The sequence below is a fragment of the Gymnoscopelus braueri genome, assembly GCF_963280865.1.
Source record: "Gymnoscopelus braueri genome assembly, chromosome: 12".
NCBI classification, from domain to species: Eukaryota; Metazoa; Chordata; class Actinopteri; order Myctophiformes; family Myctophidae; genus Gymnoscopelus; species Gymnoscopelus braueri.
In genome coordinates this window covers 28,366,746-28,389,896 of record NC_137614.1, presented here as the reverse complement: position 1 = coordinate 28,389,896, position 23,151 = coordinate 28,366,746, and the positions used below count along the sequence as shown (strand labels likewise).

Here is a 23,151-nt window from a genome sequence, read left to right as displayed (position 1 = left end):
ATGTGCGTGAGATGGGTGCAACTCAGGGTGGTGCAAGCAGTGGGGAAGCAAACTATCTCAATGTGGTGTAGCTTTTGGCACAGAATATACAGTATGCAATGACCCATGAAGAAAAGAGAGGTTGAAGTGATGAAAATTCTCCTTTATTGTCCTGTATACCGTATGTTGCCACTTAGTTACGTTATTAGACATCACAATGAAAAAATTACCACTGATGTGCAGATACTACTTGCAGTTATTGCAAACTATGAAAGGAAACAATGACAAAAACATACAAAACATAATTTGTATGTCAAGCTTATTAGCTGTCGATTTTATTGCAACGTCATGTTGAAGTTAGACAATATCACATGGACAAAAATACCAAGTCTGTGGACATGCATGTCCAAGTCTGCCAAATATCAACACTATAAGGATACAGATATCATCATCATCGACCTTCATTTCACCCCGAGAAACCATTGAGGAATGAACCTAATTTACCTTGTATAATATTACAAACATTTAAAAAGGATTTTTTAAATAAATAAAGTGCATATGTTACCATTTTATATATCTTACACACACACACGCACACGCACACGCACACGCACACGCACACGCACACGGACATGGACACGGACACGGACACGGACACGGACACGGACACGCACACGCACACGCACACGCACACGCACACACACACAGTATATACACACACGCTTCAGTGCAAACTCTACACTACAGCATCAACACTTTGACGCTTTTGCAAAGAGCATGAGTAAGTTAAATATTTCAAATATATATAAAACATACTGTATTTAAAATGCATGGACGTTCTTATTTGGCCTACTGGCAGCATGCACAAAACAATTGGTGCTGATCAGTCGGTTTGCAAGATTATCTCCATGCGTACACACACACACACACACACACACACACACACACACACACACACACACACACACACACACACAATGTGGGCTGAGACTTAAAAGACTGGCCTTTTGACATAGTGAACAGATCCTTAGCCTAACCTTAAGTTACCACGCCCATGTCTAAAACTGACCAAAACCTACAAACCTAACCTTAACTCTAATTCATTAATTAAACTACATCACACCCATGCCTAAACTTAGAACTTATAACTAACACAATTTTGGCTTCCTTCCTTGGCTTGACACATTTGCTGGAAATAGAATTTGGATCCGGGCTGGAATTGGTTTGAGGTGTGAATGGACTAGTAATAGTAATAATAATAGTCTATTCACAGAGTTGGAGGAAGTCCTTAGTCAGTCATTATGGTTTTCTAGTGCCATCTTGTGTAAACACACCTACACACAGTTATGCTTGCATGGTTGTTCAGCTGCAGATCAATAAGGAGGTTAGGAGGAAGAGGAGGAGGTTGATTGAGACCTGTTGTGTGGATGTGCCTGACTTTAACCGAACCTCCACAGGGAAGTGGTCACTGACATCATAGGCCTGAAAAGATTTACACCAGAAAAGAGCAAGTTATTAATCAACAAAAAAAAACTCCTACCAAAATACGGATCTTTCCATTTGAGAATCAAAGCAAAGTACTGAAAGAACTGACAAAAAAAGAAAAGAAAAAAGAAAAATATACTGTATAGACTAGACTTGTACAAAGATACAAGAGAGTAAAGTACAATACAATTCAATACAATGCTTGGTCCAAAGTACTGGTCAGTTGCCACTACGTGCTACATTTGTGTCACAAGTACGACCGACCGACGGACCAACAGACAGACAGACAGACAGACAGACAGACAGACAGACAGACAGACAGACAGACAGACAGACAGACTCGCTCACACACTCACCCACTCACACACTCACACACATACACAACTCTATTGTTGTATGTGTTACCTGTTCCTCTGTTAGACGGTATTCCTTCTGGAAGTCGAAGGTTTTGTTTGAAAGAGGCACTATGGCTTTGGCAAAGGGTTCCCCATGCACGACGATCCTATTAGAATACACAGAGTCAAAGTCATTGTCTCAATGCTGGATGTTTCTTTTAGACAATTTACTGGGGCTGTAATAAAATGTAATAAACTGTCACAAAGAGGCATATATTTACGTGTTGCTTTGCATTAATTCATATTTCATACTTTTCACAACAGCCCAATTTCATTTTGTAGAAATGCTATGATAAAAATTCTCAGAATATTTAGATTAGAGCTTCTATATTATTACACTGTAATACAAAATCTGTTGGAGACTTTGACGATCAACGTTTAATTTTAAGTGAGATTTTAGGTTTGCTGCTCTTGTTGTTGTTATTATTGCTTTGATTTATGTAATGCACTATTTCCCCAGGGGCATTATATTATATCCCTTTTTCCATAACCTGTAAGGAGCAGAATGACGACAATAAACTTGAATGTTGAAATTCGAAACTGTAGCCTATCAGGTGCTGTTACGACCTCTCATGGGTGCACCTGTCAACTTAAAGACATTGTTAATATTGTACAGCTAGTGCTATTTCATTCCTTATCTCTAGAGATACTGTCCTTAACCTTTTTTGGAAGACCCTAACCTGTAGAAATGTTATTATTATTATTTTGCAAACCACATTCAGAAAAAGAGATCACAATCGAACAGCAGCAACTCAAATGTTCCTGAATTGAAATAATAACCAATAGTTAAGCCAAAAGAACATAGCATGTTCTTAGAGAATTCAAGTAATAATCACAATACATAAGATTAGCACATAAAACCCATGACACAATTGACCTATTTAACTGTAGGATGACATACAATTACAATAATAGAATATTCTTTATTCTATGGTACCCCTTCACACATAGATTGTATTGTTTAAAAACAAAACACCATTATGAACAATATTAGGTTATAAGAATGTACAAAGTAAAATAATTTAACTTTGAATTTGAACTCAGGGTTCAATTGTGGTAGAGTTCAATTAACACTTGGGATGTTACTGTGTAGAGATGAGACGATAGAAAGGACATGAGGAACTTCTGGTATCTGGAGTGTGCCTACCTGTCGTAGGCACAGCTGGTAGACACTCTGACCGTGGTGTCTGTCTCGTCTGAGATCAGCCAGATGAAGGAACTATCAGTGAGTAGGCGAACATTCTTCCGGTTCTTCTTGGCCAGGTAGCCACAGTCAGCATTGAAGTCACCGAGGAACATCACATTCTGCACATAATGCTCACACATTTAGGACATACTTAAATATACATAGGAAAGATGCAAATTGGGAATGCATGCCATACCCGGCCATTTAATATCCGCTGTACACATTGTCAGAGTACCCATAGTACCCATCATGGACAGTACAAATATAGTTATTTTGGTAGGCATTATAGTATTAACAGTAATAGAAGTCGTTGTAGCAGTAACAGTAAAAGTAGTAATAGTAGTCGTGGTAGCATCAGCAGTAATAGGAGACTAGGAGTAGAAGAAGGAATCTTCAAAGTACTAGTAATAATATATAGATAATAATGTATTCCTTCATCTTAATTATTTATGAAATGCACAATAATAACTTCTTAAAGGTGCTGTAAGTGATATTTTTGTGTTAAAATAAGTGTTGAATAGCTCTTTATTCTGATAGTAATCATTGATATAGTGTTTGTTCAGTAACAGGGCTCTCCCCATCTCTCCAGCCCTTTAAAACAAAACAAAAAATTTGATCCAATCAGGAGACAGAACTCATTCAGGATATAGGATAACAAGTAAAAAGTGAAACGGGAAGAGATGAAACAAAAACAAAAAATAGCAAACATAATTGGAACTGGATTACTATGAAATTAAAACTCATAAATGTGTACTATATGTCCAGATTGAATGGAATTGCAAACCCCTCTGCAAATGTATTATCTGTTTAATAAAGAGCTGGAGAGACGGGGAGACCCCTGCTACTGAACTAACACTCTATAGCAATGATTACTATCAGAATATAGAGCTTTAACTTTTAGTTTTAACCAAAAAATATAACTTACAGCACCTTTAAGCTTATTTTCTTACATCATTTTTCCACAATCTTCTGACATCCTGAAACACATCATAGAGAGCATCAATCTCTCTGGTTGCATTGGTCGGAGAGGTGTGTTGGGGGATCAGGACAAACTCCTTTATGGCTGAAAAGAGCGATAAGAGAGGGACGGAGGGTTGAAAAGACAGAGAAAGAGGAGTGAGAGACAGAGAGACAAGAAGTAAAAAAAAGTTTAAAAAAAAACGCTTTTCCAGTGATTTTCAGCAGGTCCTGATGAAATTATTTATAATAGTGAGGGTACCTGTCTTGGGTGCTTTAACGCGGATGCAGAAAGGCTCTCTTGCGAAAGCATCGACGTCTCCTGGACGAGTGTCTGGGTACTGGTACTCACCTGTCACCGTCACTGTTCCGGTTCTGAACACATACGTACACAAGACAAGCAAAATATCTTTATGTTGACTGATTAGAATGTGCATGTCTTCACAGGTGCTGAGTTTAGAGTGAGTGGCTGTTAATGAGAGGTAGCAGAACAATGACATGACCGAGATACCGATAGACAGACAGACATGCATAAAGGAACACATGCGCGTGTCGTGTACATACTACTGTACGATGTGCATTCACTGCACAATACACTGTGTATTCTTGTGTATTAGCTTCTGCAATAAATGCATTTCAAACAACCTAGTGAGCTCTCGTATTCACACTCCTGATAAGGAACACAATTCAGTCTCTGCTGCCACTGTTTAGGACCAGAGTGGGTAGAGAATGGAGAGATTTAAACCAGAGTTGTAAACCAAATAAATTACATCAAAACTTCTTTTCATAATTTGTGACAATAAAATCTATTTAACCCCACCCAGTCCTAAGCACCTCAACCCCTAACCCCACCCCGCCCCAGACTATTTTTATAATGGCAAAACAGAAACTGTGTCCTAAAAGTTTTGTATGCAAGTTTGATTGATGTAATTATTGCAATAGTCAGGGAATGATTTCTGTCTCAATATTGTGCAACCTTTACCACTTAAAGCCTTTATGCTTCGTTGATCGGGGTCGTCAGGGGCCTATACTTGGTCTCCACCTTGTTCCCCTCTACACCAAATGTCACACACACACACACACACACACACACACACACACACACACACACACACACACACACACACACACACACACACACACACACACACACACACACACACACACACACACACACACACACACACACACACACACACACACACACACACACACACACACACACACACACACACAGTGACATTGTGTTGTGCTCACCTGTAAACAAACACATACTGCTCCTGGTAGGTGGGAGATCTGCCCAGTCTCTCACTAGACACTGCATCATAGTTATGATCACTGTCATAGCTGAGATGGCCAGGTGAGAGAAACAGATTTTAATAGCTGGATTATGAGGGAAGAACAAAGACACTGTGGAAATTGTGTCTGGGTGAGAACGTATGGATGAGAGTATTGTCAAACTGTGTGTGTGTGTGTATAACCTGTTGAGCTGAGCTAGTAGCAGTGGCAACGCCTTTTGTTTGCTGTCTCTCACTTCTTGAAGCAAGCATAAATCACAGCGGGCTATGATCTACACACACACACACACACACACACACACACACACACACACACACACACACACACACACACACACACACACACACACACACACACACACACACACACACACACACACACACACACACACACACACACACACACACACACACACACACACACACACACACACACACACACACACAGCTGGGTTAGACCAACATCACGATGATAAAAAAATCATAATTTCGTTTTGTGTTGTTTACTTTCGTTTAAATACTGAAATCGGTAATGTAGTGTAGTGTAGGCTATTTAAAAAGCACTGAATTACGTATGTGCTTCTGCCATCTTCTCTATATTGAAGAAATAACTCATCTTATTTCATTTACAGAAAGAGAAAACAAAGAACTTAAGTGACAAATCATGGGAAGAAGTGACACATACCAATCATGCAGCTGCGATAGAACAATCAACACAAGTGTCTTACAGAAAACATCTGACATTAAGTACAATTAAGAGCTTACCCTGACAAGTGTGTGCATGACTTTGGCATCGTTGGACTTAGACTCGCCAAAACTATGGAGGTTGAAGGCACAGATTTTGAAATCAGACCTCCCTAAAACACCACACACACACGAGACGACAAGCAGGACGAGGAGAGTGGAGGAAACGGACTCCATAATGCTGAGCTGTAGAAAAAAAAGATTAGCAACTATGTTCATTGTTCATATACACATGGTAATTTCAAGAAAGAAACCCCTGCAATGTATTAACTTCTCCACTGCAATACAGAGAAACAACACACACAAACTACCACACTGCACACCCTGCTATATACAGTAGGTACATTATACAGTAGTGCACACACAGATTACAATTCTCATGCATGTATGTTGTTTTCTCTACACACTGCAGCATCATCTATCTTCTGAAATGATCACAAATGTTGTAAGACTAAAATATGTGACTGCTGCTGTCCTGCCTTGTCAAATGAGGAACACTCATTTGTAGTTGCAAACGCTTGAAAATGCTATTGTTTACTGTGAGCAAGTCAAGACAAGGAGTACTGATCTGCCACCAGATAGCTAAAATATGTGGTTAGTAGAGACCCATGCTGATACAAGTACTGTGTGAGACTCACTCTAACAATAATTGACGTTCAAGTAAACTAATATTGGTTGATTATTTACCTAGGCAGTAAAATTTTTAACTGTACCTCTGCTCAAATAATTCCAATAGCCTTTCATGTTATTACAGTTTCAAAGTCATTAAGCCTGACTTCCACCAGGGGTAGAAAGACAGCAACTTATGGGAAAGTACTGCCGTGGAAACTCTCCCCTTTCTCACAAGACACCAATACGTTAGGATTTTAGCAGGATACCAGCTGCTAGTTTCATTTCTGTTTTTTGTGATTATTGTCACCATATTGTATCATACAGTATATGAACTCCATTCTGTAAATACATTTATTTCGAAACATTACAATATATTCTTAGACCTTGAACAGCATCATAAAAGAAAAGCTAAGATGATTTGGTCTTCTGACTTGGAATATTAGTGACAGCAAATCTTTTCCAGAGATTTCTAGTAATGGTTTCATTTTCTTAGGTCAGCAATCCCTTTGCTTGGACATCTCAAAAGAAAGCAAGTCACAACAGCGAATTGGTACCAAAGCATTCAGAGGTTAGAACCATACAGTGAGTAAGTCCCAACCCTGCCAAACTATTCTCGTCCTGTGATCAAGAAGCAGGATCAACATTTCCACCCTAGATGAGGGAAACAGAAACGGGTTGCTGCTATCTTTCATACAGTAGCTCTTCTCAGTTCCAGCCAATAAAAAGTTGTAAATTGTACAAAAGTATTTTATATTATACATCATACATGCTTTTTTAGTACGTGAGACATAAAATATACATGACATCACACACATACTGCACTGTATGTGTATATCACTCAGTCTATCACACAAAAAATAAACAGTTCATGTAACAAGTCTTGTAACATGAACATGAGGAATGTACGTCCTTCACTCACTCTTTCCGAGAAGGAAATATAGGCATACGTTAAACCTGTTCTACTTAACAGCAACACATTTTTCCCATACTCACCCCTTGAAAGATTCTAGCTGTGTCTGTTTGGATTGTTTATTCCCTCACTTCCTGATATGTGAAACTCCCTTCCTGTGGGAGGGACCTGTCTGTTCTAAACTTAGGGCCCTGCTCATTCTCCGCTGTGTGGAAAGGGTGATGCAAAGTTAGGGTCCTGCAGTCACAGAGAGTGAAGAAAGGAGACTCTGGCTGGGGCGGCCATAGCTGAGTGGTTAGTGAGCCCGCCTAGGGAGCCAGAGGCCCTGGTTGCCCCAGGTACGATTCCAGGCCAGGCCAGCAAATGTGCCGATGAAATGAAATATGTCCCTGAGCAAGACTCTTAACCCCTAATTGCTCGCAGGCCCTCATTGGAAACAAGACTGCAAGGATCTTCATGAACGGACCTGTTAAAAGGAATTATCCTTATACCCCACCCACCCACACTCTCTCTCGCCTGAACCATGCACCCGGTACATGTACTTCGAACTATTCGTCTGATGAGTGCTTGCTTCTTTCTCTTTCATGCCATTAATATATGGCACCCGGGGAGCTGTTAGGGGTGTCTTGCTCAGACACTCCAACACATTAGACTGGGTGGTCCGGGGGGCAAACCAGAAACCTTCCAATTCCCAAACGGCATTCTACCCACTCAGCTATGGCAGTCCTCACAGCCAGACAGTTCACACTGAAGAAAGGAATCATCTACAAAACATCCCACTCCATAGATGTTGCAGATTATGTAGCCCAACCCAGGTCCCCCCTCCCCTCAGCCCCCTACCCACTAACACGCCTGGGGCCAATCTTTTCAGTCTTGCAGGGGCACGTCTCTAATAGTTTGAAGATTATTGTACAACTAATCTGATCTCCATATTAAAAACCCTGCAGTGTCCATGTGTGTGCAAGAGCATATAGGGATTTTCTTTCTTCTTCTTTTTTTGCATGTGTGGTTATGTGTGTGTATGTGTCAGTCATCACTGCTAGTAAATTCTGAAAAACTTAAATTCTTAAAAACTTAAATTCTTTCAGGATGGAAACTTTAACCAACTTCCTTATTCCTTGTTGTCACGGTGCAGCCGTGCCCTATAGAGACTTAAAAGGATCCCTGGCTAATAAGCCAACTATGCCTTAATACATTATAATTGTCCTCTCCAACTAAAATAAAAAAATATTAAAACACCTTAAATATTGTAATTATTTTAGAAACAGTTCATCTTTTACTCAAGAGGGGCAATGCCCATCACAAGTTGATGATGACATTTGTCCATGTGTGGTCTAGCCCTATGGAATTTATGGAATGCATGTGCAAAAAAAACATATTTAAAATATTGGACGTAATAGTTGTTTTTTGTTTTCACATGCATTCCATAAATTCCATAGGGCTAGACCACGCATGGACAAATGACATCATCAACTTGCGACGGGCATTGCCCCTATTGAGTGAAAGATTCAAAACATTTTAAATAAATTAAATATCTAAGGTGTTTTTAATTTTACATTTTAGTTATAGAGGACAGTTATAATGTATTAAGCCACTCCACCGGACTTGACTGGACTGATGGTGTTTTGAAGAAAATAAATACCAAAAACTGCATTCTTGGATTTGTCAAATGTTTGGAGCCTTGGCCGTTCAAGCCACTTCACACTTGTCCTATGCGTGTTCCATGACAAAGAGGAGAGGGTAGATGACTTTTTAAAGAGTGGCCTGGAAGGGGCGAGCCATATCAAATCAAATCAAATCAAAGTTTATTTATATAGCACATTTCACATGACAGAATCAAACAAAGTGCTGTACAGGTTAAAAACACACAACAAAGAGCAAACAATGCAAAGTAAACAGACAGAGCATACAAACATTAAGTGCAAATAAAAACAAAACAACCATTAGCACCAGTCAATGGAGAGACAGGGATACATCAGATGGCACTGTAGGCCAGGGAGACAAAATGAGTCTTTAGATGAGATTTAAAGATAGCTAGCGACTGGGCCGCTTTGATATGTAAGGGCAGAATATTCCAGAGCCTGGGGGCAGCCACTATACAACAGTTTAATATTGCAAACCACTGCACCAATCAGCCCCAAATGTTATTTGGGTGCAATGCCCTATGTTCCCAGGGTCCTATGTTCCCCCAGCCCCACCCCTCCCCAAACTATTTTTTAAATAATGGCAAAACAGAAATTGTGTCCTAAAGGTTTTGTATGCAAGTTCGATTGATGTCATTATTGCAATAGTAAGGGAATGATTTCTGTCTCAATATTGTGCAACTTTTACCACTTAAACCTTTTATACTTTGTTGATCGGGGTCGTCAGGGGGCTATACTTTGTCCCCACCTTGTTCCCCTCTACACCAAATGTCAAAAATAGCCGATCTACAAGTTCACAACGCCTCACTTTGCGACACATGGTGACCTTGTAGATCTGCTATTTTCATCGATTGTTGGCCTATTATGACAGGCTTAGAATAGGGAAAGCGACTCTGTCTCCGCCGTGTGGAAAGGGTGACGCAAAGTTTAGGGTCCTGCAGTCACAGAGAGGAGAAAGGAGACCCCACCCACCCACACACACACACTCTCTCTCTCTCTCTCTCTCTCTCTCTCTCTCTCTCTCTCTCTCTCTCTCTCTCTCTCTCTCTCTCTCTCGCTCCCCTGCTAGCTTGCTAACAATCAGACACACGCAGCAGGTGTCCCCTCCCCTCAGCCCCCTACCCACCAATACACCTCCTTAGAGCCTGGTGCCAATCTTTTCAGTCTTTCAGAACAGGAGGCTCAAAAGAAAAAGAAAATCCAGAAGGCTCAGGGGCCTGATGCTGTCCCCCTCTCGTCCTCCCTCAAGCACTGCACAGATAAACTGGCTCTCTGTACTGAATCCGCCGGATTCAAAAAGCTCCACCATACCCAGTCCCCAAAAAGCCAAGGGTTACTGGACTTCATGACTACAGGCCTGACTGAACCCCTGCTGGGCCAAATACATCTGTCCCCAATGGAAACAAGAGCGCAAGGACATTTTTGGACCTTTTAGACAAAGTATTATAAATTGTGATGTTTATTTTTTTTTGCCTAATAAAATATTCAATCAATCAAAGGTGATGCACTCAACATGAGTCTGCACTTCACCCTTCAGCATCTCTTGACTGCACAGGGTCCTATGCATGCATTAGGTTTGTGGACTTAATCTTTGCATCCCAGAGTTTCTCTCCTAGCTGACCGTGCCTGGCTTCATCTATCATCGGCTCGCCAACTTCCTGATGGGCAGGAAGCAGTACATACTGTATCATAGGACAGGACATCACTCGTGTGACATTATAAAAATTAAAAGAAAATAGTACGAAACATGATAGTACAGGTGTTTATGATGTCAGTTCTTCCACAATAGGTCAGGCATTCCCTGAAACCAGGATGATCGAGCTAAAAGAGGAGAGTAACATGTACATGTACATATACTGTACCTAAATCAGCGGAATTGTTCAGGTGATATGTGAAAATTGTGCTAACCTTTTCATAAATGCATGAAACCTGGTACACAGGTTGAGGCCCTGAAAACTCAGGGTTACGGATGTAACCCCGGTTTCTTTAGAATTCGGAGTAACATACTCACTATGGGATATCACCGCCCCCTGGCGTTGATGCAGAGCTACATACCATAAACTCCCGGGCCATTCATTGGCTGAGAAGGGTATGTCACGTGTCCGGTAGACCGGAAGAGGTATAAAACCTCTTGCGTGACGTGGCTCATCCTCTTTAACACGCTTCCTGCATGCAGATGCACACAAACAGGGGTGTTAGGTGAGTATGTTACTCCGAATTCTAAAGAAACCGGGGTTACATCCGTAACCCTGAGTTTCTTGTCAATTCTCCGTAACATACTCACTATGGGATACATAAACCCCCCTGGGGCTTATAGCCATACCGAATCTCAGGTCCGCACGCCCCCTAGCCATAAGGCCCCGTCCCCCTGGACGTGACCTTCGGCCTCAAGGGCGCCCCAGCCCTCCGGGCCGGGGTGCGGTATATAATTGAAAGAAAAGGACCCTGACAGACCAAGTCTGCCTATTCATCTAATGAACAGACACAAGTCTGACCCATAAGTGAAAACAAGGAAACAGGGCCTCCTCCCCTGGAAACCTACCAACGGTGGTTCCGAGGGGACTCAAGAGAAGGAAGGTAGAGAAGGGAACAAAGGCGGGTTACACAAAAGACCTGCCTAACCTCCCCCACCCTAACTAGAGACAGCCGCTATGCCCAGTACAGCGTGCGCCACTGACGCCGCTGCCACATCCAGGCTGTAGAAAACCGCAAAAGTCGATGGAGACGACCAGTTTGCGGCCGCGCACACCTCCTGGACCGACATTTCCCTGGAGAGGGCCCAGGAAGTAGCCACGCCTCTAGTAGAGTGAGCCTTCAGTCCTTCTGGAACTGGAGCGCCACTACTGACGTAGGCCAGCCTAAATGGCATCCACACTCCATCTAGAAAGCGTCGCCTTAGTCACTGCCTTCCTCCGACCATCTGGGCCGAAGGAGACAAAAAGTTGCGACGACGACCGGCCGACCGCCGTCCTCTGGCAGTAGAGCTTCAACGCCCTCACTGGGCAGAGACAGTGCAGCCGCCTATCCTCTGCCGAAGCGAAAGGAGGCGGATGAAAAACTATCAGCTCAACCGGTGTCTGGGTCACCATTCCGTTCTTGGGAACAAACGCCATGTTGGGCTTAACCAAACCCTGCCGTCGTCTCCCAAGAACCTCATGCACTCCGAACTTACTGAGAGCGCATGTATGTCGCTGACCCGTGTAGCTGTAGTGAAAACAACCACAAGAACCGTTTCGAGACTAACGATCTCCAGATCCATAGAGTGAAAAGGCTCGAACGGTGGGAGGCAAAGCGCCCCCAGCACCACCGCCAGGTCCCAGGCCGGGAACAGAGGCCTAGAGACCGGCCTGGCACCGTTCATAAAACTACGCACCAGCGGATGTCGGCCAACCGTCATGTCATCGAAACCCACGTGACAAGCGGAAATGGCCGCCTGGTACACCTTAACCGTCGAGAAAACCAGACCTTGGTTCCATTTGTCCTGCAAGAACATGAGGATGCTGCGTACCGAGGCCCGGAAGGCCTCAACCGGCGGTGACTGACCCAGACACCATGACACGAACAGGTTCCACCTGTCGTCGTACGCAGACCTCGTGGAAAGGGCCCTCGCCCCCTGGATGGTAGCTACCACCTCAGGGGGCAGGCCATAAGAAGTCAAGGTCTCCCCCTCACGGGCCAAGCCCACCGGTCTAGGTCCTGAGGTTGCTTGTGGAAAATTCCGACCCCTGCCTGCCGTAGCAGATCTCTGATCGGGGGGAGGGCCCAGGGCTCGTTGTAGAGGAGAGGATTATTCCTAACCTCCATGCGCCCCACGCCAGTGCCACCAGTGGCACTGACAGTCCGTGGAGTCTGACAAGTTGAGAGGACCAACTCCCGTGACGGGAATGCATAAAGCAGTTCAGTCGGCCAACCTGGCCCAGATCTGGCTTGTTATCTCCGGAGGAGAGGCCAATCTGCGTACCAAAAAACGCCCCTGGACAACAGAGTCGCTCCACTGTTCAGGAGGCCCGGTACCTGTGAGGCTCTGGTTGACGTAAGGCGCGCGTCGCACCACAGCGTCAGATCGCCAGCTAGCCTGCCCAACACTGGAGAGGCCAGGCCTCCCTGCTTTTTGGCATAGCACACGGTCGTGGTGTTGTCGGTTCCGATCAGGACATGACAACCTCAGGTGGACGGGGCTCCAAGAGCCCACATCCACCTCCGGGGAAAAAAGGTCACACGTGGGGCTTGTCCAAACGAAACAGGTGTAAGGCCGAAGTCATGAGACCCGTCGCCTGCACGCATAGCCTGTATGTGACTTGTCGCCTCACGCGAGAGGACCCTAGGCCGAAACGCTGTCTATCCCGCCCGGGACAGACGCGCCGTGAGCCTGGTCTAGCCCAGCGAGACCCCCTATGAAGGTGGTCTGCTGAGACGGGACCAAGACGCTCGACGGACGGTGACGGTGAAAAACCCCTCGACGTCAAGTGGGGAAACGGCCACGTCTGTGTGCCGCGCCACCTCCTGACTGTGGTGGATAGAAAGGAACGTGGAAATAAGCATTGAAAACAATGCTGGTCCACCCATCTCCTTAACGCACCGTCCGCAGAGAGGGTCATACACCAGTACAACCACAGTGTGTTGTTGTTGATCAGGGGAGCTGACCAGTACAACCACAGTGTGTCACTGCTGTACAGAAAAAACCCCTACACACACAGTGTACCACTGAAGTACCGGGATAGTAAAACAGTTCCGGACTGCAAACTCTCCAACAAGCTGCCTCAGCAAGCGAGTCAGGAGGGGCTCTGATGTCACCCAGTGCGGACAACGCACACGTTTCCAACTGGACCGGTGATGTCGCCACGTGATCCAGCGGACCCGCACATGCGGGGCCGTTAGAGACCGTGGAAGGGTAGCGGTGGAAGGTGGCCACCGTGGTGTTGCTTTAGCGGGGCTGGCTATGCGCTGCACCAAAAAACCACACTGTAATGTGTGGTTGTTAGTGAGGCCAGTTAGCCGCCAATCGAAGCAACAGTAGCCTGACTGGAGGTTCTGCAAACCTAGCAGCTAACAAGCTAGTCAAGGCTAAATCACCATGGGCCAAGAAACGTTGAGATCCGTTTCCAAGGGAACCGGTTTCTTGTGTGTGCGTCGCCATGGGGACCAAAGACGCTACTACTGGTGCTAGCAGCGCTAACCCTGTGTGCGTTGCCATGGGGACCAGCGACGCTGCCACTGCCGCCAGCGGTGCTAACCCTGAGGTGACCGCCCGAGGCAGTAGAGGTACTAACGGTCCGTTAGGACCCGGCGGGGTCACGTGACCGGTCACGGGGACCTTGCCTGACGTCAGCATCCGGTTTGTCCGCCAGCGCAGCCTGTCTGTTTCCATGGAAACCAACGGCGCTGTCACTCTGACAAACGGGGCCGTCCGAAGTAAGCCTACCCTGGCCGTCGCCCTCTCGTCTGAGCCCAAAGGCTCCGGACGGAGCGTCGACAAAGTCGTCCTCCCCTTAGGGAGTGCATTGTCGCTCGTTAGTGGCGAACGAGGCCTGTAGTCCGTGAGGCGGTACGGCAAAGGGGGCATCTGTCCCTCCAAAATGGCGGAGACAGAGGTCCGCTCTTTGACCCAAGTATTTATTGAGACCCTTCAGATTCAGAATGGGTCGTACCCCCCCCCCCCCTTCTTTTCCACCAGAAAATATTACGAATAGAAAACCAGTTGGTTCCGATTCATAGATAGTTCTCTGACTATGTTACTCTGAATTCTAAGGAAACCGGGGTTACAACGTAACCTTGCGTTTCTTGACAAATTCTTCGTAACATACTCACTATGGAGAGAGAGTGAACCCCCTCTCTCAGAGACATGGTTGCCTTATCCTCTGCATGAGAGGAACAACCCCGTGTCCGACATAGGAGATTATATGCATAAGAGCACGTGGAAAACACACCAGTACAACCACAATGTGTTGTTGCGGATCAGGGGAGTTGATCAGTACAATCACAGTGTGTCACTGCTGTACTGAAAAACCCTGTACACACACAGTGTAACGCTGATGTACTGGGATAGTAAACAGAAGTATCGGAAGTAAGCCTTTAATAGCGCCCATGCTCAAGAGGAAGGAAACTTCCTCCCTCAGAGTATTGGCTGCTGGGCCCCTTGCACGGGAAAACAATACTTTTTCTGTCACGGGGGATTTGTGGAGAAATGCAGCCTGAAACCCTTTAGTATTGTGAGCAATACCTAAGCATTCGGCTTGCAAACCTCCATTGCTTCACACACCGAGCGAGTGGCTTGGACGATGACGTCACCGGCCGCTCGGAGAGTGGGAGCGTTGCCATGGGGACCGTTGCCATGGGGACCAGTGACGCTGCCACTGCCGCCGGCGGTGCTAACCCTCGGGCCAACGGAGGACTCGGAGGAGTCACGAGACTGGCCACGGGGAAAAACCCCGGCGTCAGAATTAAGCCCAAAGATATATACAGTGAAACTATATATATATCAATGATTAATCCTACCTTGGCCGTCGCCAGAGTGTAGAAGAGAGAGTAACGTCACGCTTCGATCTCGCCGCAAAGCGGGCCTCTATGGGCTATAGTTCCAACATTGGAACTATCTCATTGACGTAGACAGAGCACTTCCGCATTCCATTCTCACAATGGGATCGACGCTACTGTCATTACTCTCTTCCTAACTTACTCTGGCCGCCGCCATCTTGTCGACAAAGTCGTCCTCCCTAGGAGGTGCTTTGTCGCCCTCCAGCGGCGAACGTGAGGCGGTACGGCCAAGGGGTCATGTCTGACCGAAGTACTTCCGGTTCACAGTGGTGCGTGGGCACTTCCTGTGGGACGGAAGCCTGTGAGGCGACAAAACCTTCCTCCCCGTAGGGGATGCTTTGTCGCTCGTCAAAGGCGAACGTGGCCGAAGTACTTCCGGTTCACAGTGGTGCGTGGGCACTTCCTGTGGGACGGAAGCCTGTGAGGCGACAAAACCTTCCTCCCCGTAGGGGATGCTTTGTCGCTCGTTAAAGGCGAACGTGGCCTGCAAAACATGAGGCGGTACGGCCAAGGGGTCATGTCTGACCGAAGTACTTCCGGTTCACAGTGGTGCGTGAGCACTTCCTGTGGGACGGAAGGCAAAAACCGGCGTGACCCCATTCCACTGGCGCATTTGCGCCCTCTGGCGGACAGGGGTGATGTGGGTTTTTATATTACCTTCATATGATCCAAGAACATGCACAGATTTTATCCAACAATGTCTAGAACATCGGAACTCGGGTGTTCTAGACAGTGTGGGCTTATGTAATTGAGAACGTTGATACATTACATGCACGGATATCATCCCATCAATGTCTGGGATACCGGAGTTCGGGCATCACAGACATTGTGGACTTATACACAGAGAGCATTGGAGCAGAGAAGCCCGCCCGCAGGGGACTCCATTGCTCCGCTGCTCTTTCAGATGTTATCCAACAATGTCTAGAACACCGGGACTCGGGTGTTCTAGACAGTGTGGGCTTATGTAATTGAGAACGTTGATACATTTACATTACATGCACAGATATTAGCCCATCAATGTCTGGGATACCGGAGTTCGGGCATCACAGACATTATGGGCTTATATACAGAGAGCATTGGAGCAGAGAAGCCCGCGGTAGGGGACTCCACTGCTCCGCTGCACTCAAGCCACGTGAAAGAACGAGATCGTTTGTAACATGTAACACATTTATTTCTTTGGCAGAAAAAAAATTGTACTTTTAAACACACATTCGTTTTCATTAAACGTGGCCTTCTGGCAGTCGAGGAGCCGTCCATCTTGTCCATCGAGTAAGGTCTTCAGAAGCCCCCGAGGTTTGCTCGATACACAGAGTGAGAAGGCTAACAAGCTGGTGTTATCCTAGCGAGGCAAGCTAGGCTAGGACAACGCTGTTAATAACCTGTTGCATGGGTGTTAAGCCAACAAAACACTGCCTGACTAAGGCGACGTTAACCTAGCGAAGCAGCTAACGTAGCTAGTCTGGGCTAACTCACTCACGAGCTTCTGCCTCGTTCTCCCCTCGCCTATGCCGCCGTCGCCGGAGCCCCTTCGTTGTCTCCTGGCGACGCACCGCTGGCCCGGTACGCTTGCTGTGGCAGCGGAGTAGACGGCTGGGAAGAGGGGGAGGAAGTGCCGCTAGGTAGTTGCACCTGGGTGCTTCTCCCAGACACGGTGCTAGCGGCTGCTGCAGTGCTGCGTAGCACGGCTTGTGTAGCAGCCTGGAGGTGCTGCGAGCGGGGGCTAACGCCGCTCGCAGCCGGGACTGCCGGAGGGCCCATTGTGGACTGTGAGCGCACGTGGTGGGCCCCACCACCCACGTTCCCTGGGCCGTGTTGCTGGATCCGCGACGACCGGGGACGAGACGTCGCTGCCTCCCGCAGCCAGGGCGCTGCCCTGGCTAAGCGGCTATCGAGGTGCAGCGTGGAGAACAGCGCAGCCCTCGCAGCGTCCCGGTGCATCTTGGAAATGCCCCGGCCCCGTAGAGACCGAGGCACGAGATGCAGAAACCACGAGGGTCATCCCCGGCGATCATCAAGCGGCAGAGCAGCAATACGCAGGGACGTGGAACCTCCATCTCGAGCTAACCTGTTAGCTTTCAACCGCAAGGCTAAGAGCGCGGAAAACTCAAAGGAGGAAAACTTGCTTTAGCAGTAAAAGAAAGAAAGAGAAGATAGCCGCGGGAGCGGAAATAATAAAACTTTTTTTTTTTTTTTTAATAGGAGGAAAACCCGTTGGTTAGTACAAGTACCACCGAGTGGGCTAAAGCTGGTTTCTGTCCTGATCAAAGTTACGTTTGTTATTATTAAGGTATGTCTTGAGCTGTTGCATCTGCCATGCAGAGAAGCGAAAGAGGATGAGCCACGTCACGCAAGAGGTTTTATACCTCTTCCGGTCTACCGGACACGTGACATACCCTTCTCAGCCAATGAATGGCCCGGGAGTTTATGGTATGTAGCTCTGCATCAACGCCAGGGGGCGGTGATATCCCATAGTGAGTATGTTACGGAGAATTGACAAGAAACTCAGTGCTTACAATAATAACATATACAACATCATAAACTGTTGAGGTGAATAGCTAATGGTGAATTTAGTGATGTTGAGAGAAGGAAATCACAGTTCAGTTAGACCCTTTAGTCAGGAATAACCATTTATTGCAATGCTATTGCATTCAGTTTGGTGGTGTGACTCTGCTCCTGTGATACTACAGATTATCTGCGCAAGCATGACACAGAATCTGAGATCACAAACCCCCCAGAAGCAGAGCATAAGATACAGAGTTATGCAACAACATAAAATCCTTCAAGGGTATAAATTAAATCCCACTACCTAGGGTGCTAAATTCCCATGGTCCAATGTTCCCCAGCGTGCGCGCGCGTGTGCGTGTGTGTGTGTGTGTGGGTGTGTGTGTCAGTCATCATTGCCAGTAAATGTATTTGGACTGATTGATAGAAACTTAAATCCTTAAATGCTTTCAGGGTGGAAACTTTAACCAACTTCCTTATTCCTTGTCCTATGTGTGTTCCATGACTTTTTACAGATTGTCCCCGAAGGGTTGAGCCATATACTGTACAACAGTGTAATATCGCAAACCACTTGACTGATCAGCGCCAAATGTTCCTCGGGTGCAATGTTCCCATGGTCCTCTGTTGCCCAGCTTTATATGGCACATAGGGTCCTATATTATGTTCCCAGGGTCCTATGTTCCCCACACCAGTCTCTCCCAAAACATTACAAATAAAATAATAAAAAGTGAAAATTCATCATAATATTGTATTTAAACTCTTCACACTGTGAATACACAGCGTCCTCCTTCTTATATTCCAAGAAATTGACCTAGACAGGTAATCAGAAATCAAACTGGTATATGATTATATAGAACTTTGGGTAACACTTGCTATGCATCCCATGTTTATGATGCATTATAAACATACTTATAATGTATTATAATCTGCATTATAACACTGTATAATTATGGTTATAAGAACTCATTAATGCGCATAATGCTTTATAACAATAATCATAACACATTATAAAGCATTCTATAATGACTTATAAGGTCAACTATTATAATTGTGTCTATAATGTTTAATAAGCAACAAATGACCACTTATAGCGACTTATAATGACAGTATAATGCATTTTAACAGTGATAACAATGCATTTTAATGGTTATTATAAAGCATTATAACATGATTATAATGTCTTATAACTATGAGAATAAACATAGAAAGTGTCATTATAAACTGGTTTGTATTGTATCATGATTGCATTATGAGTGCTTATAATTGTAATTATACAGTGTTATACAGTATGCATATCACAATGCATTTATACTTGACCTTATCAGTCATTATAGAATGTTTTATAATGTGTTATGATTATTGTTATAAAGAATTATGAATATTTATGAGCTCTTATAACTATAATTATACAGTGTTATAAGCAGATTATAATGTATTATAAGTATGTTTATAAGGAAGTATAGACATGGTATGCATAGCAAGTGTTATAATGTCATATCATAATGTGTTGTCCTCATACTGTTATGGGCTGGCTGTTTTCTCCTTTTTTCCTTTTTTCCTATGTGTCTGGTGTGTGCTGTGTGGGCGTGGGGATGGCCTGCCTGGGCGTTACCTTCCTATTCCATCATCGGGCTGTGGAGCTGCCTGCTCACCTGGGAGTGATCTGCTCATCAAGCCCAGCAGATAAAATCCCTGGCTCTGGACTCCAGCCCTTGCCAGATTATTCAGTTGTCGACCGATCCTGTACCTCCACGCCTACTGCCTGCCTGCCAGCCTGCCTGCCTTTCAATCAGCCGCCTACCTAAGTTTATTATTCTGGATGTTTGAATTCAACGTTTAATAAAGACGTTTTGCTTGTAAACCTGGTTCGGCTGTTCTACTTTTGGGTCCTATTACAACACACCCTAACACATACTCACATAAAGCTTCCTCATTTTTCTTTTCTTGGCAGAGTTGAAAAAGGGGTAGTCCCTGTCTTCACTTACAAAACAATGTATTTATTTTTTGTGTTAAATGTAAAATGACCTCATCTCTCTGCTACCTGACCTGACATCTAAAATGCTGAGAACCTATCCAATTATCGACATCTTTTCGCATGTCTAACTCGTTCAACAACAACCATATTCTTCCTGGTTGATGGACAGAGTATATATATAAATAGAACTTGTTTTGTGTTCCATGTCAGAACTTATTAAACAACCATCAGATAGGAACACTGTAAAGCTGAATCTACTGTATCTGCCCTGGACCCTGAGCTGACAGGATGTCCCACATAGGACTGTATGCAGTTGTAGGAGCTCTCTGTAAGTATATATGTCAATTTTTCAGGAAGGAATTTTACATGCATTTAGTTTGTATGGCTATGTTCAGATAATATATAATACGTATATAATAACAATAATAATGCCAATAATAATAATAAACATATATATTTATTTATAGAGCAAATTGCAAAAAAAGGAAAATCTAATCAAAGAACAGAACAAAAACATGTGCACAAAAAGTGTATAGCGTGAAATGAAAACTTTAAGATAATCAAAATTAACATTTCAACATTCAAATTATGAAAAGGCCCTTCAACAAAGCAAGCAATGACACATTTCCAACAACTGAAACCAGTCGTTTCAAGAAAAGAAATAAAACTTGATGGGAAAAAGGAGAAGAATCATTGGGAAGGCTCACAAAAGAGGGGGCCCCTCCAGGGTGGACAGTCGTGCTATAGGTATGAGTGGGCAATATTGAAATGCAAACAAAGAACAAAATCTAATTATAATGAGGGAATTTATACATGTATAAAGTGCAGTAATAAATAAAATTACAAAATAATTTAAATCTATAGAAAGGTCTTTCGATACAAGTACATTTTAAGAGGTGACTTAAAAGAAGACACAGATTTAGCAAGTCTGAGCTCCTCAGGCAGGTCGTTCCAGAATCATAGGGGCCTGTCTTCAGCATCAACTCAGGAACAACCAGCAAATACAGAATTTCTCCTGTATTTTTGTTGTGTTTCAGTGGCATTTCAAACGCTTGATTGGTCAGTTTTATCCCTGTCCCTTACCCAGACCTTTAATCTTCTACTTCGGATTCTACTCTGGTAAAACCAAAAGTTTCAAGTTCAAGTTACACATTTTTACAACAAGTTTCCCAGCAAAGGGCTTTAATTTGTATGTTATGGTTACGAAGACTGGCAGTCCAGCACATACATTTTGCTAAACAAAGGTTTATGGTAAATATTGCCTGCGAGAAGAATTGGTATTGTCAGTCATTTCCTATTTATTTTATTGACAAAAATATCAGAGATGTATTTAATGTAATTAGCATATCATGATAGAACAACCAATTTTAGACAAAAACTTAACATATGTCATTTCCCACAAGCAATAATGTGCAAATCAAAATTCAGGGAGTTACTTCCATGTTCTACAGCGTGCACAAGAAATGTGGCGCTGTGGTCAAGTGGTTTGCAAGATGAGCCATGGACACACACACACACACACACACACACACACACACACACACACACACACACACACACACACACACACACACACACACACACACACACACACACACACACACACACACACACACACACACACACACACACACACACACACACACACACAGATGCTCTTCTAGACAGCTCGCCCACTAGAAGCCACGCCGTTAAAACTGTCCGAAAATGTGCCCAAAGACGCACTATCATCCATAAATAAAAAATAATTTAGAAGCTTCAAAACTGTCCTCTTTTTACACTCACTGTATTTTTAAATTGATGGTGACATTCAGTTTTGCTAACACCTACTGTACACTTGTGTGCTTAATGTTTAGAAAACAAAACCACTTTAAAACTTCTTTTCATCTGCATTTCTTTTGATGTAAAAATTTCCTTGGAATTGATTGATTAAATTCAGAGTTTAATATATACCTTATACTGTATATCTGTATATCTTTTCAGTGTTGACCACAGCATGTGGGAAATCGTGCACACGCACAGGCACAGGCACAGGTAGGCTGTACTATGTGTGGGGGCGCATGCATGTTGCTACAATAGGAGTCTGTGAATGTGTGCTTTTGAGAGAGACAAAGGGAGAGTGACAGTAACATAGAGATGGAGGGAGTCAAGTGTGGTCTATATAAAATGTTTGTGGTCACTGGGCGGTACATAATTATGACAGTTTGTTTTACAGTATGTGTGTCCTGTGCAAGCACTAATTTATGTGATCTTATTTCAGTATCAAGTCAAACCTGTGAAGGCAACACAGCAAAACTTAACTGTGGTGAGTAGCTACTCTTATGATCACAAATGCCATCCCACACTAAGCATAGAATACCTGAGTAAACTGCTCTCCCAAGTCAAGGACTGCATTGTAACAATAGAAACAATGAAAATAAGTATGTAACTTGATTGACAATGGGTAAATTACCAGTACATGTTGTTACCCCAGCAGAAGCCGGTATTTAAATTATTGAATCGTATTAGCCTCAATAATCACAAATGCACAAAACTAGATTCACAGAACAAATGTAATAGACTAAAGGGAATGCACATAACATAACAATTATTATTATAAGTACAATTATTATAATTATAATAAACGCATTTGTGAATTGGATCCGGTCAGAACAGTCTAAATACTCCACACAAAAATTAAATCTGATGAATCTGCAGTAAATTCAGATTCAACTTTAAATAAACGTAACAACATTCACATAGTTTTAGATGCACATATGAACATTAAAGCTGCACTATGTAACTCCTCTTCTACAGGTGCTGAAATTTTCACCATTGAGCTAATAGAGCCTTCCTGCTTACTGATAAATTGAATCTTGACCTTCAGGTCAAACACCCGAAACAGGATCGTGTCAAAGGTCGTGTCTCACCTATAGACATAGGATCTAAATG

At 44.1% G+C, this 23,151-nt stretch overlaps 2 protein-coding genes across 4 annotated transcripts in view; one reads left to right on the top strand and one right to left on the bottom strand.

Annotated features, from left to right (window-relative positions):
• Window positions 1-281: 281 nt before the first annotated feature.
• Window positions 282-20,261, bottom strand: dnase1l1 (deoxyribonuclease I-like 1). 3 transcript variants are annotated; one of them, XM_080443655.1, is made up of 9 exons: window positions 20,165-20,261; window positions 6,066-6,230; window positions 5,484-5,572; window positions 5,260-5,349; window positions 4,265-4,377; window positions 3,996-4,108; window positions 3,007-3,164; window positions 1,870-1,966; window positions 282-1,461 (listed from the first exon to the last, which is right to left on the bottom strand). In XM_080443655.1, the coding sequence occupies exons 1-9, from the start codon at window positions 20,177-20,179 to the stop codon at window positions 1,342-1,344; spliced, it is 960 nt and encodes a 319-aa protein (XP_080299781.1). In that variant the 5' UTR covers window positions 20,180-20,261; the 3' UTR covers window positions 282-1,341. The 3 variants fall into 3 exon arrangements, with proteins under 3 accessions (XP_080299781.1, XP_080299782.1, XP_080299783.1); XM_080443656.1 differs by lacking the exon at window positions 20,165-20,261 and adding an exon at window positions 7,650-7,789; XM_080443657.1 differs by lacking the exon at window positions 20,165-20,261 and adding an exon at window positions 7,550-7,655.
• A 26-nt stretch (window positions 20,262-20,287) lies between these two features.
• LOC308096467 (L-rhamnose-binding lectin CSL3-like) overlaps window positions 20,288-23,151 on the top strand; it is a gene marked incomplete at its 3' end in the record, with an annotated part of 6,398 nt that continues 3,534 nt past the window's right edge. Inside the window, exons 1-3 of the mRNA XM_080443887.1 lie at window positions 20,288-20,548; window positions 22,204-22,254; window positions 22,481-22,525. Of these exons, the coding sequence (XP_080300013.1) occupies window positions 20,509-20,548; window positions 22,204-22,254; window positions 22,481-22,525 (136 nt within the window). The 5' untranslated portion in view covers window positions 20,288-20,508. The remainder of the gene's footprint in view (window positions 20,549-22,203; window positions 22,255-22,480; window positions 22,526-23,151) is intronic.